Source organism: Dendrobates tinctorius, unplaced genomic scaffold (genome assembly GCF_039654945.1).
Source record: "Dendrobates tinctorius isolate UK_male_01 unplaced genomic scaffold, ASM3965494v1 ptg000211l, whole genome shotgun sequence".
NCBI classification, from domain to species: Eukaryota; Metazoa; Chordata; class Amphibia; order Anura; family Dendrobatidae; genus Dendrobates; species Dendrobates tinctorius.
In genome coordinates this window covers 9,639,792-9,655,256 of record NW_027361878.1, presented here as the reverse complement: position 1 = coordinate 9,655,256, position 15,465 = coordinate 9,639,792, and the positions used below count along the sequence as shown (strand labels likewise).

The 15,465-nt window shown below is 45.1% G+C and overlaps 1 protein-coding gene across 7 annotated transcripts in view; it reads left to right on the top strand.

The window, feature by feature from the left end:
• Positions 1-1,132: 1,132 nt before the first annotated feature.
• The window catches only part of PHRF1 (PHD and ring finger domains 1), a 75,114-nt gene continuing 60,781 nt past the window's right edge, over positions 1,133-15,465 (top strand). For 2 of the 7 annotated variants that reach the window (XM_073554411.1, XM_073554405.1), the window contains exons 1-5: positions 1,184-1,320; positions 11,048-11,165; positions 12,867-12,965; positions 13,174-13,391; positions 14,539-14,622. In XM_073554411.1, coding sequence (XP_073410512.1) covers positions 11,072-11,165; positions 12,867-12,965; positions 13,174-13,391; positions 14,539-14,622 — 495 coding nt within the window. In that variant the 5' untranslated portion in view covers positions 1,184-1,320; positions 11,048-11,071. Of the gene's footprint in view, positions 1,339-11,047; positions 11,166-12,866; positions 12,966-13,173; positions 13,392-14,538; positions 14,623-15,465 lie in introns of all 7 variants that reach the window. The other 5 variants (XM_073554409.1, XM_073554406.1, XM_073554408.1 and 2 more) reach the window with 5 other exon arrangements.

Below are 15,465 nucleotides of genomic sequence, written 5' to 3'. Positions count from 1 at the left end.
ATTAGCCCGAGCTCTCTCCACACACGTCTGATTAGCCCGAGCTCTCACCACACACGTCTGATTAGCCCGAGCTCTCTCCACACACGTCTGATTAGCCCGAGCTCTCTCCACACACGTCTGATTAGCCCGAGCTCTCTCCACACACGTCTGATTAGCCCGAGCTCTCACCACACACGTCTGATTAGCCAGAGCTCTCACCACACACGTCTGATTAGCCCGAGCTCTCACCACACACGTCTGATTAGCCCGAGCTCTCTCCACACACGTCTGATTAGCCCGAGCTCTCACCACACACGTCTGATTAGCCCGAGCTCTCTCCACACACGTCTGATTAGCCCGAGCTCTCTCCACACACGTCTGATTAGCCCGCGCTCTCTCCACACACGTCTGATTAGCCCGCGCTCTCTCCACACACGTCTGATTAGCCCGAGCTCTCTCCACACACGTCTGATTAGCTCGAGCTCTCTCCACACACGTCTGATTAGCCCGAGCTCTCTCCACACACGTCTGATTAGCTCGAGCTCTCTCCACACACGTCTGATTAGCCCGAGCTCTCTCCACACACGTCTGATTAGCCCGAGCTCTCACCATACACGTCTGATTAGCCCGAGCTCTCTCCACACACGTCTGATTAGTGTTCATGTCTAACAGCATAAATGAAATAAAAAATATATAAAAATTGAGATCACTCACACTTTTCCACTACATTTTCTTTTGCCCAGTCTGTCAGTGTAATGTATGAAGCTATAAGATGCACTCACAGGATCAGTGGCCACTGGCCATGACATAGGTCTACATGACAGAGGAGCAGCTTTTCATTTACCGCAAGTCCATAAAAAAGAAAAAAAATCCGTAAGTATCAATCACAATATTTTCTGTACCCCAATATTGTAGAGAGGAACAAATCAGCCGGGAAGGGGTTATTGAGGCCACATAAATATTTAACTGAATGGATAAAAATAAAATAAATACATTAATGAACAGTAAAATTAAAGTTTTTCCTGCTCTCCCATAGTCAGTGAGTGGCGGCCTGTCAGTGCGCGCCCCCGGCCCCGGCTCGCACCCCGCTACAGCGCAGGAGTGACAGCACCGCCTCTGTCCGCAGTCTCCATGGTAACCGGGGAACCTCACACGCGCCGTGACGTCACGCCGGGGCGGTCCCCACAGCTAACCTGACGTCACCACCCACCAGTGTGACCCGGAAGGAGATCTCCTTGTGTTGCTGGCTTCCGGACGCTGATTGCCACAGTAGGGCCGATCACACGAACTATGCGGTGAGCAGACCCCGGAGGGTGAGGGACGGACGCTGTGCTCGGCAACGTAAGACACGTCTACATTGTGCGTTATCTGCACGCTGTGTCGTCACTGCGTCTACCTGCTCCCCTGCTTCCTTATATAATCTAGTGGTGACGTCACAGGCACGCTGGTATTATGGCTGCCAGCCTGACATTGGCTGATCTAGTGTCACTCCTAGGTGAGGTGTTGTGGTACTACAAGTCCCAGCAGGTGTAGTGGGACTTGGTGCACACCAAGGCTTCCACATCAGGCATTTATGACCTTAGTGCCCCCTTATCAGGGCTCAGGTGTACACGTCTGCACCTACCAGCACCCACTAGCCACGGTCAGCGCTGCGGTCTGTGATTGGCTGCAGCTGTCACTTTGTTTTGAGCAGCGCATCATCAGATGTTTTATGATGATACACAGCTCAGAGTCACTTGGCTGCTGCAGCCAATCACAGACAGCAGCGGTCCGGCAGCTGGTGGACCAATGACATCACTGCTTCCTGACAATGCAGAGACCATGGGACGCCCCGTGCTGGATCCGGTTTTGCCCCCCCAGATAACACCGCCGTTTTAAATGAAAATTGGATCCAGCACAATATTGAACAATGGAGCGCACGTGAGCTGAAAAGACGCAACATGTGAATGAGGCCTTAACACCCATTTATAGGAGCCAAGAGTTGGTGACTGATGATTCTATTATGGACCCCGGTAATCAGTTCACCATCACACAGAAAAGTGTAATCAGCTGCACACTGTCATGTGTGATTAGGGGATGTGACTGTGGGGGGATAGAGCCATCTTATCCAGGATCTCTCCCCATCACTGTCCTGTGTGATTAGGGGATGTGACTGTGGGGGGATAGAGCCATCTTATCCAGGATCTCTCCCCATCACTGTCCTGTGTGATTAGGGGATGTGACTGTGGGGGGATAGAGCCATCTTATCCAGGATCTCTCCCCATCACTGTCCTGTGTGATTAGGGGATGTGACTGTGGGGGGATAGAGCCATCTTATCCAGGATCTCTCCCCATCACTGTCCTGTGTGATTAGGGGATGTGACTGTGGGGGGATAGAGCCATCTTATCCAGGATCTCTCCCCATCACTGTCCTGTGTGATTAGGGGATGTGACTGTGGGGGGATAGAGCCATCTTATCCAGGATCTCTCCCCATCACTGTCCTGTGTGATTAGGGGATGTGACTGGGGGGGGATAGAGCCATCTTATCCAGGATCTCTCCCCATCACTGTCATGTGTGATTAGGGGATGTGACTGTGGGGGGATAGAGCCATCTTATCCCAGATCTCTCCCCATCACTGTCCTGTGTGATTAGGGGATGTGACTGTGGGGGGATAGAGCCATCTTATCCCGGATCTCTCCCCATCACTGTCCTGTGTGATTAGGGGATGTGACTGTGGGGGGATAGAGCCATCTTATCCCGGATCTCTCCCCATCACTGTCCTGTGTGATTAGGGGATGTGACTGTGGGGGGATAGAGCCATCTTATCCCGGATCTCTCCCCATCACTGTCCTGTGTGATTAGGGGTTGTGACTGTGGGGGGGATAGAGCCATCTTATCCAGGATCTCTCCCCATCACTGTCCTGTGTGATTAGGGGTTGTGACTGTGGGGGGATAGAGCCATCTTATCCCAGATCTCTCCCCATCACTGTCCTGTGCCTACAGCCCAGTAATCCACCGTCGGATCCACTTGTGTATCGTACATCGGTGGTTGTTCAGTGACTTGGGTCGCCACATGTAAAGGGGGCAGTAGTCAGCTGGTGTCAGGACTGAGCAGCATTATACTTTCTGCCCTGTACCTGGGTTCTGTTCCTGTCAGCCAGCGAATGAGACTCTGTGTTCTGCTGATGGGATGACGATTTCTTATTATCCTTCTCTTTATGGTTCCTCTATTGTGTAATGTAGACACGCAGCAGCTGCTGGAGCGCTTACAAGAATTTGGTCACAGATTAAAGGTCAATTTACACTGTGCAGTGCTATTTTTTTTGTTATTTTTTACTGCAGGCCTATAATCTGACAGATAAAAAGAATTCAAAGATGGGTTGAAATAAAAATCACCAGGATGAAAAAGATGGTAAAAAATAATAATAATAATAAATAATACAATATGTTGAAAATAAAAATGCCTTTATTGAAATGTTGGCACAACAATTAAATGCATTAAAAATGTATATATATATATAAAATAAAATAAGATAATAGCATATACAACCACAAAAGCAATATATTTATGGACAATGGAAAAACCAGTCCATAGCAAAAGGCTTAATTAATGATCCAGGTACAAAAAAGTGCATGAATAAAGTGACATAAAATGTCTAATAAGTGTGCCCAGAGTGCAAAAAGTGCTGTTGTGCAAAGGAATTATACATACAAATCGCCGTGAGGCGTGTGCAATACACAAAATATAAAATACCTGTAAGCCAATTGGTGCTATATGGGTTGTATAAGATACAACCCATATAGCACCAATTGGCTTACAGGTATTTTATATTTTGTGTATTGCACACGCCTCACGGCGATTTGTATGTATAATTCCTTTGCACAACAGCACTTTTTGCACTCTGGGCACACTTATTAGACATTTTATGTCACTTTATTCATGCACTTTTTTGTACCTGGATCATTAATTAAGCCTTTTGCTATGGACTGGTTTTTCCATTGTCCATAAATATATTGCTTTTGTGGTTGTATATGCTATTATCTTATTTTATTTTATATATATATATATACATTTTTAATGCATTTAATTGTTGTGCCAACATTTCAATAAAGGCATTTTTATTTTCAACATATTGTATTATTTATTATTATTATTTTTTACCATCTTTTTCATCCTGGTGATTTTTATTTCAACCCATCTTTGAATTCTTTTTATCTATACCCGGATGGTCTGCCATCCCTTGTTTGGGGGATTGATTCTATCACACTTTTGATATTGATATTTTTATTATTATATACTCTTTTGAGATTATTGTATTATATATAGGCATTGTGTGATTGGTTCTTTTCCCTTGTTTATTCTATAATCTGACAGGTAGTTTCTAAAGGCCCCGTATCACTAAGCAATCTCGGTAGCGAGATCGCTGCTGAGTCACAACTTTTGTGATGTAACAGCGATCTCACCAGCGAGATCGCTGTGTGTGACAGCGATCAGCGAGCGGCCCCCCTGCCAGCATCGCTGATCGCTGGAAGAAACCTCTGGACATTTCTTTGGTCGCTGGTCTCCCGCTGGCCAGCACGCATCGCTGTGTGTGACAGCGGGAGACCAGCGATCAGGTGTAAAAAAAAAAATAATAAAAAAAAATAAAAAAATATAGTTATTCTCACCTTCCGATATCCCGTTCAGCCATCCCGCCTCTCTCCACGCTCCGGTCCCAGTGATCCTTTGCATGAATGACCGCGAGACTTTGTTATCCCGCGAGACCGTGACTTCTCGCGGTCATTCGTGCAAAGGATCACTGGGACCGGAGCGTGGAGAGAGGCGGGATGGCTAAACGGGACGTCAGAAGGTGAGAATAACTATATTTTTTATTTTGATACTATTTTCTACAGCGATAGCCAGCGATGCCGGGCGCTCGGCATCGCTGTGCTGATCGCTGGTGAAGCTGTCTGTGTGACGGCTCACCAGCGATCACATAGCGACTTACCAGCGATCCTGACACCTTCATATCGGTGTCGGGATCGCTGGTGAGTCGCTTAAGGCCCTTTTACATTTAGCGATGCACCAGCGATCCAACCAGCGATCCGACCCGGTCAGGATCGCTGGTGCATCGCTAAATGATCGCTAGTGAGCTTTCATACAGAAAGATCTCACAGCGATGCAGCAGCGACGCAGCGCACGATACTTACCATTCACACACAGCGATCCTGCGTCCTCCCGCCCGCGTCCAGCGTCGCTCGTCGTCACAGCAGGAAGTCTCAGCAGGAAGCGCCCGACGAGAAATGGAGCCGGACATTCTCGCGCGATCAGCGATGGACAGCGGGGGAGCCGGTCGTTGGTAAGTATCACACATAGCGATATCACTAGCAATATCGCTATAACGTCACAAAACCAGTGACGTTTTAGCGATATTGCTAGCGATATCGCTTAGTGTAAAACCCCCTTTAGTGTGACGGGGCCTTAACTATCTTCCTGTTGTGCCCAACCCTGATCTCTGCTATCACAGTGTGATCAGACCGCTCATGTCGGCCAACCAGCGGCTTCCGCCGACATCAATGTCAACAGATCATAAGCTTTTCTGCTGTGTTGACAGGGCATGACTGACCCGTGTCATGATGACTGACAGCCGGCTCCCTGCTGTCTAACTGCGGGGAGCCGGCTGACAATCAGCATGATGTTGGAGGTCGCACCCCATCAGCATAGCAACCCGGAGGAAGAAGAGCTGCACTGCTGACGGGTCGGGAAGTGCTCTGAGCCGGTGCCAGGTAGAACAGGCAGGTAATTGCTGCCGCCTGTCTCACCACTGCTGGAATGTGTGAGCCCAGTGTTACATTATACCAGGGAATTGCTAGTTTAGGAATTCTCCAATATATGTGTCAGGCAGAGCAATGGGAATCTCAGCAGTGACAGAGTAATTAACTCTCATACCTGTGGGGAGGGCAGCAGTGGGGTCTCTCTCTGCAGATCCTAAGTATTAAGAAGAAATTCTAACTATTAACTTTATACCGATAAACGCCTTTGTGACGTTCTAGGTAAGAGGGCTGATAACATGAGGAAAGGTCCCTGTCTTTCCCTTGGGGTAATCGGAGATTGCGATCATTGGCAACTTCCCCCTCCTACCATTAACATAGTAACACAGTTTTGAAGGCTGAAGGAAGACCTTATGTCCATCTAGTTCAGCCTATTTTTAGTGCAGCTGCTCTGCATTGTTGATCCTGGGGAAGGCAAAAAACCCACAGAGTAGAAGCCAATTTTCTCCATAGGGAAAAAAATTCCTTCCCCTAAGCTGAGTCAACCATCTACCTATAATATTCTGTTATTCGTAACCTTCTGTACTGTTACTCACAAGAAAAGCATCCATTCCTTTCTTACATTCATTCAGTGAGTAGGCCATCACCACTTCCTCAGGAAGAGAATTCCAGAGCCTCACTGCTCTTACCGTGAAGAACCCTCTTCTATGCTGGTGCAGAAATTGTCTTTCCTCCAAACGAAGAGAATGCCCCCTTGTTCTTGTCACAGTCCTTGGCACAAACAGTTCATTGGAGAGATCTCTGTATTGCCCTCTGAAATACTTGTGCATATATATTAAGTCTCCCCTAAGTCTTCTCTTTTCTAGAGTAAATAGACCTAATTTTGATAACCTTTCTGGGTATTGTAGTGAACCAACTCCATTTATCATTTTAGTAGCCCGCCTCTGAACCCTTTCAAGTTCAGTAATGTCTTTCTTGAGCACCGGCGTCCAAAATTGCACACAATACTCCAAGTGTGGTCTGATGAGTGATTTGTACAGAGGGAGAATTATCATAGAATCGCAGAGTTGGAAGGGACCTCCTGGGCCATCTGGTCCAACCCCCCCTGCTCAAAGCAGGATTTGCTAAATCATCCCAGTCAGATGTCTGTCCAACCTCTGTTTGAAGACTTCCATTGAAGGAGAACTCACCACTTCTCGTGGCAGCCTGTTCCACTCATTGATCACTCTAACTGTCAAAAAGTTTTTTCTAATATCTAATCTGTGTCTCCTCCCATTCAGTTTCATCCCATTGCTTCTAGTCTTTCCTTGTGCAAATGAGAATAAAGTTGATCCTTCTACAATGTGACAGCCCTTTAGATATTTGTAGACATGTTTTCATCTCGTGTCCCCAGACCTCTTCTAATGCATCCCATGACCCTATTTGCTTTGGTGGCAGCTCTAGCAATGGTTACAAGGTATTTCTTATGCTTAATCCTTGGCTGTAAAAGCATTAAAGGAGATTTCCGGGCAGTGCCAGACTGTGGATGAGCACGAGACTTGTATTTTTTGGCTTTAGTCTTGGCCACCATAAGGTCCGTTTGTTCCTCTCTTAAATGCTTATTCCCATCTCTGCCTTTCCTGGCCAAGATGTTAATAACTGTTTCCAGCCACCTGAGGGTGCGAAAACAGCCGAACGCAGCTGCTCTGTGCTGTTCCTGGAGCTCCCTTAGAAAGGAATGGGCGTTGCAGAAACCGCCCAGCATGGAAATAGAAGTGCTTTGCCTGTTAGTATACACTCACTGGAGGGCTGGGGAGAGGCAGGAGGTCAGCCAAAGGGTCCCTTTACATGGATCGACAGGCAGGCATGATAAGACCGCCGATCAATAAACCTTTCCTGATTGGCGGTTGTTTACACAGGCAATCTGTAGTTCATTGCACGTAGGCTGCCATACTTGTCACCAGCATGAGTCCTGTTTACACAGAACGATAGAACGCAAAAGGTCATTTCACCCTACCAACAAGCGTTTTTCGTTTTTCCCGATCATTGCAGGATCGGCATCCCGTTTATTCAGAAAGATTGCTGTGGAACGATTCTTTCAGTGTAAATGCAGCTTATGAAAGTAAAGCAAATATTTCATCATAAAACACCGGTCATGATAACATGATTTTGTAATGATCTGTCCATAAAAAAACATCAATGCTACCACCCAAATTTAGGGGACATGTTCTCTTTAAATAGCTGTCTTTTGTCACACATCTAGCTGTTTATGAACTCTGCTCTTTGTGATCTTTGTTCAGGTTTTTTTTTTTTTTTTTTTCTTTTAGTGTTTGATTTTAAGTCATGTCTTCAGTGGTTATAATTGGCACTCAGTTATGGGGTTCACAAGTAGACACTTGGGCAATGAGAAACAGCTGATCGGGGTGTAGCCGCTGTCCCACTTCTGCATTTCACAGTCTGTGAATAAAGTTAATTTTCTCCCCGCAGTGTTCGGCTGTCATCCTAATCTCTCGGATGAGCAGAAAATGGAAGGAAAATTCTCCATCTTCCCCAATCTGTCAGTCCATGGATATCGGACTGCACTCAGATGTCATCCTTGTGCAGCCTAATGGTTTCCACGGACTCATTGACTTGCGTGACCGAGGGCGATCCGAACATTGGGTCAAACTTGTGCATGCTGCTACTTTTTACTCTGTCCTAGGATAAAAATCGTACATGTGCACGGCCCCATAGAATAACATTGATCCGTGTCCGATTCGGTATTTTGTCAGATCGCACCCAGACCGAACATACAGTCATCTACACCTGCCCTAATAATAGGCCATCAATATCTTGTGATCAAACATCCCCTTTAACTGTTGCATGGTAACACTGAAAATTACCAACAATTTGAAAAATATATTTTCTAACTATCCTTACACCCTAATCACTTTTGTCACTTTTATTGCACAATACCCTACACTTCTTCCTATCTTACTAATCCCTGAAGCACTGCTATGTATAACACGGGTGATCACATCTTCCAGTCTCCTAAGGGGGACTACTGAAGTCAGTAAAAAGTGTGGGGAAAAAAGTTTTTAAAAATCTGACCCCCCCCCCCCCCCCCACACAACATCTTATCACACTTCCCTTGAAAAAGCGTAACAGCGAAACACGCGTCGGGGCACTGGTGGCTGTATCCCACACATCAATATGGGTAAGCTCTATACTACCCTTATATTAGATATGGGCTGACTTAGATTTTTTGTCTTCCAATATTATACTGCATAACATACATCTGGACGGACTGATTATTTTTGTCCCTATACTGTCTTAATAGTCTGTACTCTGATTTACAGTATCATGCTTTACATGCAGGTGCTTACATGCATCATGGAAGTTCATGATACAGACTACCTTTCTACCATTTACTTTTTGTGAAAACCCCCTACCACCTTTATCTACTTGATTTTATCCCCTTTTCAATTCTCTTACATGTCCCATTTACTTTCTGGTTCATGTCTTTTTTACATTTAATTCTTAATAAAAAAAATTGTTGTATTTTATACTCCTTTTGAGTGGTGTTTTTCTGGGTACTGTGTACCCTGACTTTGGTTGTATATGTTAGTAGAACCCACCGGTTATTGATCTTTATATGATGGAATAACCCCTATAACTATGTTTTATATGTCTTTCTGATATTTTTATGGTCCTTAGAAGAACTGAAATCAAAACTCCAAAATCACCTTTTTTTTGCCTGCCGCAACATTGCAATAAAATGTAATAAGAGGCAATCAAAACATCTTATCTGCCCCAAAATGGTATCAACCCCTTAACGTCTTGGTCATCTCCCCCGCTTTGATGTGGGCTCCGGAGGTGAGCCCGCATCAAAGCCGGGACATGTCAACTGTTTCGATCCACCTGCGCCCATTAACTAGTTAAATGCCCCTGTCAAACACTGACAGTGGCATTTAACTGGCGCTTACGGCCGCCTGGCCGTCACGTGATCGGGGGTCAGCGATGTGTTGGCATAACAACCAGAGGTCTCATAGAGACCTCTATGGTTGTTGCTACCTGATTGCTATGAGTGCCACCCGGTGGACGGCGCTCATAGCAAAGCAGTATTTCTGCTACATATAGGCGATCTGCTCATCGTCTATATGTAACAGAGCCGATCGAGTTGTGGATGCTTCTAGCCTCCCATGGAATCACCCCCCTTTCTCCCCATTCAAGATAAAACAATTAAAAAAAAAAAAAAACACACATATTAGGTATCACCGTGTTCCGAATCACCTGATCTATCAATAAAAAAATGGATTAACCTGATCGCTAAATGGCGTAGCGAGAAAAAAAATCTAAACGCCAGAATTACGTTTTTTTGGTTGCTGTGACATTACATTAAAATGCAGTAACAGGTGATCAAAAGATCGTATCTGCACAAAAGTGGTGTCATTAAAAACATCAGGTCGGCACGCAAAAAATAAGCCCTCACCCGACCCCAGATCACGAAAAGTGGAGATGCTACGGGTCTCGGAAGATGGCGCAATTTATTTATTTTTTTTAAAAGTTTGGAATTTTTTTTCACCACTTAGGTAAAAAAGAACCTAGACATGTTTGGTGTCTATGAACTCGTAATGACGTGGAGAACATAATGGCAGGTCAGTTTTAGCATTTAGTGAACCTAGCAAAAAAGCCAAGCAAGAAACAAGTGTGGGATTGCACTTCTTGTTTGCAATGTCACTGTACTTGGAATTTTTTTCCCGGTTTCTAGTACACGACATGGTAAAACCAATGGTGTCGTTCAAAAGTCCAACTCGTCCTGCAAAAAACAAGCCCTCACATGGCCATATTGACGGAAAAATAATAGTTATGGCTCTGGAAAGAAGAGGAGGGAAAAAAAAATTCACTACTTGATTTAAAAACAAAAAAAAAACAACCAATATACATATTGAGGAATTAATTTTTTTTTTTTTTTTTGCAATTTCACCACACTTGGAATTTTTCCCCCCATTTTTCAGTCTTCTACCGTATATGGTAAAATCAGTGGCGTCATTCAAGAGTATAACTCTTCTCACAAAAATTAAGTCCTCATAGAACCATATTGACGGAAAAATAAAGGAACTTAAGGCTCTGCGGAGAAGGGGAGGAAAAAACGAAAGTACGAAAACGGAAAATCGCAACGTGGTGAAGGGGTTAATTGATGGATTTATGAGGGAATAGCCCATGCAGCTCATTAAAGAGTTTGTGAGATAATTGTCCAATTACTTTTTGTCCTTTTAAAAAGAGGCAACTACAAATAATTCCAGTGTGTGCACGCGTGTGTGGTGATGTTGCCGTATTTACCAGCCTCTGACACTGACTGTTTCTGCTGATTACAGGGGATGTTTTTCTGATGCATAACCATGGATGATGAAGAGAATCAGGATCAGCTGATTAACAGGAACACCTCCCAGGGGAAAAGCCGACGACAGGGGCCATTTGTAGTCAGTGATGATGGTAATGTTTGGATTCCAAACCTACCTAGTTGTTAAAGAGATTCTCCAGGAATTGTGAAAAAATAAATTGAAAGTAAATGTCATCGATAAATTCATAAATAAGTTTAATTAGTAAGCCACATTAGTTTGGTCTCGTAAGGTAATACCTGTCGTACATTAAAATTGCTGCTGTCTTGTTACACTGACCTAAACCTGTGATGCGTCAGGTTCTTCTGAGCATCTGTGGTAGAAGCTCCGCTACTGTAACCTAAAGATTACCTATACCATACAGGGCTGTGGCATCGGTAAGCCAAACTTCCGACTCTTCAATTTCCATGACTCCAACTCCACCAAAATTGGCTCCGACTCCAATTCCACAGCCCTGATACTGCATACGGTCAAGCTATCGCAAAGTCACAGCATCTGTTCAACATTGGGAGCAGCCTCTTTTTACTTCAGTACCACTGTTACCCTGGTATCTCCAATATTATATCAAATGGACAGGATGGATAGCAGTGTCAGCAGCCTCTTCTTACCTCAGCATCCCCGGTATCTCCAGTATTAGATCAGATAGACGTGGTGGACTGCAGTGTGAGCAACCTCGTCTTATGTCAGCACCTCTGGTATCTTCGTTATTAGATCAAATAGACAGGGCGGGCAACCTCTTCTTACCTCAGCACCTCTGGTATCTGCAGTATTAGATCAGATAGACAGGGTAGACAGCAGTGTGAGCAGCCTCTTCTTACCTCAGCACCTCTGGTATCTCTATTATTAGATCAAGTACATAGGTTGGACAGCAGCGTAAGCAGCCTCTTCTTACCTCAGAACCAATGTGATCTTCATTAATAGATCAGATAGACATGGTGGATTGTAGTGGGAGCAGCCTCTTCTTACCTCAACACCCGTGGTATCTCCAGTATTAGATCAGATAGACAGGGAGGACAGCAGTGTGAAAAGCTTCTTCTTACTTCAGTACTCCTGGTATCTCTATTATTAGATCAAGTACATATGGTGGACAGCAGCGTAAGCAGCCTCTTCTTACCTCAGAGCCCCTGGGATCTTCATTAATAGATCAGATAGACATGGTGGATTGTAGTGGGAGCAGCCTCTTCTTACCACAACACCCGTGGTATCTCCAGTATTAGATCAGATAGACACGGAGGACAGCAGTGTGAACAGCTTCTTCTTACTTCAGTACTCCTGGTATTTCCAGTATTAGATCAGATAGACATGGTGGACAGCAGTGTGAGCGACCTTTTCAGTACTCCTGGTATCTGTAATGTAAAGTGCTGCGGAATATGTTGGCGCTGTAGAAATAAAATTATCATCTCCGGCATTAGATCAGATAGACATGGTGGACAGCAGTGTGAGCAGCCTCTTCTTCAGTACTCCTGGTTTCTCCAGTATTATATCAGATCGACATGGTGGACAGCTGTGTGAGCAGTCTCTTACCTCGGCTCCACTATCCTATTATATCAGGTTTATGTCATTGTTACAAGACAGCAACCATTTGAATGTTCTACAGTGATTGCCTCCTTAGACAAAGACAGTGATTTGCTATTTAAAGATATATAGGAATATATTTATAATGATATTCTCTCCTATTTTCTTTTTTTTTCTTCCCGAGAATCACTTTATCAGTTGGCAGTTTTTCCCCCAAAATGACTGTCATGTAAAATCTATTTTTTTTTTGCCTTTTAATACTGTTATTTTTCTTTTTAAGAAGATGTTGAGGAATCTGATGGATCAGGGAGCGAAGACGAGGATGATATGGATGAAGAAGATGGTGAGGAGGAAGATGGTGAGGAGGAAGATGGGTCTGGTGAGTATAAACAATATAATCAAGCAGCAATTTACAGACCTCATAATCACTGTCCCCATTGGGGCTCAAAATCTAAATTCCCTATCAGTATGTCTTTGGAGTGTGGAAAGAAACCAGAGAACCCGGAGGAAACCCACACAAACACAGAGAGAACATACATTCTGCTTCATTACATAAGGTGACCAGTCTGTCTGCATTGCTTTGTTAGGTTCAGTAGAGGAGGAGGAAGATGAGGATGAAGAAGACCTTCCGATTGGAAACTCGGATCCCACTGCTTCTACTACAGATTTAGCTGAAGCTATAAGTTCTGATGAGGAACGAGAGAACTGCCCCATCTGTCTGAATGGCTTCAGAGATCAGGTTGTGGGGACACCGGAAAACTGTAACCATTATTTCTGCCTGGACTGCATTCTTGAGTGGTCAAAGGTTAGTAAAATGATCTGAAGCGTTACAGCACATTCAGCCTATGTTCATTGTGTCATTTTGAATGGAAACAAACTGTTGTATATAAAATTGTCTGTAAATAAATATATAAATTGGTTATAAATGATGATGAGCGACCATGCTCAGATAAGGTGTCATCCGAGCACGCTCGCGTGTTAATAGTGTATCTTCAGGGTGCTGCATGTCTTGTGGCTGTTTGACAGCCGCAACACATGCAGGGGTTGTCTGTCTGTTAGGTAATCCCTGCATGCATTGAGGCTGTCAAACAGCCATGAGACATGCAGGCGCGGGGACTCGAACATATTATTCGGGCACGTCGAAGACGCTGGGTTAGCACTCGAGCATGCTTGCTCATCACTAGTTATAATGACATTGTTTTCAGAAAAATTTACACTATTACTTTCAGAAATCGGCAACATATTTTTCCATAAAACGTTGTAAGCTCTAAACCTGGGTAAATATACGTAGTATAATTGCGTTGATATGCTCACAGATCGCCGTCCTCTCCGGTTTCCAGCAAAGCTCTAGTCCTCGACCAATTCTGACTTGCCCAATCAGTCTGAGGTTTACGTGTGAGCTGGAAGTCGCGTTTATAAGCCTCTGGACGTTCTTACTCTCTATAGACGGACATTGTGAAAGCGACTCGCACACACAAACCTCAGTCTGATCTGACGAGTTGGAATTCCAGCCATGTGAGTGACAAGAGGACCAGAACAACACCAGAATATGGGGAAGCAGGCAATCTGTGAGAATATTCTTGCAACTACACACATTTACACAGATTTTGGACATAAAACGTTTCATGCGAGTGCTTCTTCAAACCATTGTTGAGATTGGATTTTTTTTAATTTTACTGCACATGGAATTATTCTCACATACGCTACATAGTAAAATGAATAAGGCCTTCGAAAAATGTAACTTGTCCCAAAAACCAAAAACTATGTTGTTGGAAAAATAAAAAAAGTTATGGCTCTTTGAAAATGGAGGGGAGGGGGAATTGAAGTGCAAAAATGGAAATTTCGTCCTTAAAGGGTTGATAAAAAATAATCGTGCAACTAAATGATTATCTTTTGCTGTCTCATGGCTACATTGAGTGTACACTGCTAACCCTGGTTTATGCTTCTTGCAGAATGCGAATTCATGCCCCGTGGACAGAATCACCTATTCATGCATTCATATCAGGGCTCACTATGGTGGAAAGATCCTGAAAAAGGTGAATATGCGGATATTGTTATTGGAAATAAAACTATTATTGTTGGCTTTTATGGATGTGATGCCTTTTTTTTCCATTCTACATGACGGCACCACGAGAGAGGGGATCCGCCCCACGAGGACAGGAAACCTTCAAGATAAAAGGGGCGGCTCCTCTCTCCGCATCAGTTGGTTTCCTGTCCTCGACGGGGAACCCTCAAGATGAAAGCCTCTTGAAGATTTTGAAGAAAGAAGAGGATGCCTGGACCCGGGTCGGGTGATTAATGGCAGGCATGGATTTGCTACACCCGACGCCGGGTACCGGTAGTCGCCTCGGGGGGCCATATATGCCTATGTCCCCCCTGAGCGAAGGCATGGCCACAGCCGGTAGGGCAGATGCCCAGGCGAAGCAGGGTACCTTGGCGGTGGACCCTCCAAGATGACAGCACACAAAGAAGGTCCAGGGAGGCCACTTGCAGTGTTCCCTCCCTGTCGACATACAGTGGCCATGCAGCCCAGGAGACACATCGGTGCCCGGGCAGAGAAAAATGCTCCTCGGAGGCCACAGACAGTGTACCCTCCCTGTTGAAGACCAGACACCGGACCCTGCAGCGAAAAGGATACCTGCAGTCAGTGGTGGCCAGGCCATCGGGCAGGTAAGGGGTGTCTGGGGTCCCCGAAGCAAGTAGGGCCCAGGCGCTCACCCGGCCCAGGTTCGTATGGCCGCACCGGGAGGCGCGCGCGTTGGGAGCGCGCATGACGGCCGATGAACCGGAAGTGGTTGCGTGCGACCCGGAAGTAGAGCGACGCGCCGCGGGGCCTGCGAGAGGCAGAAGGTGTGCACGGTCCCGGGGGGGCACGCAGA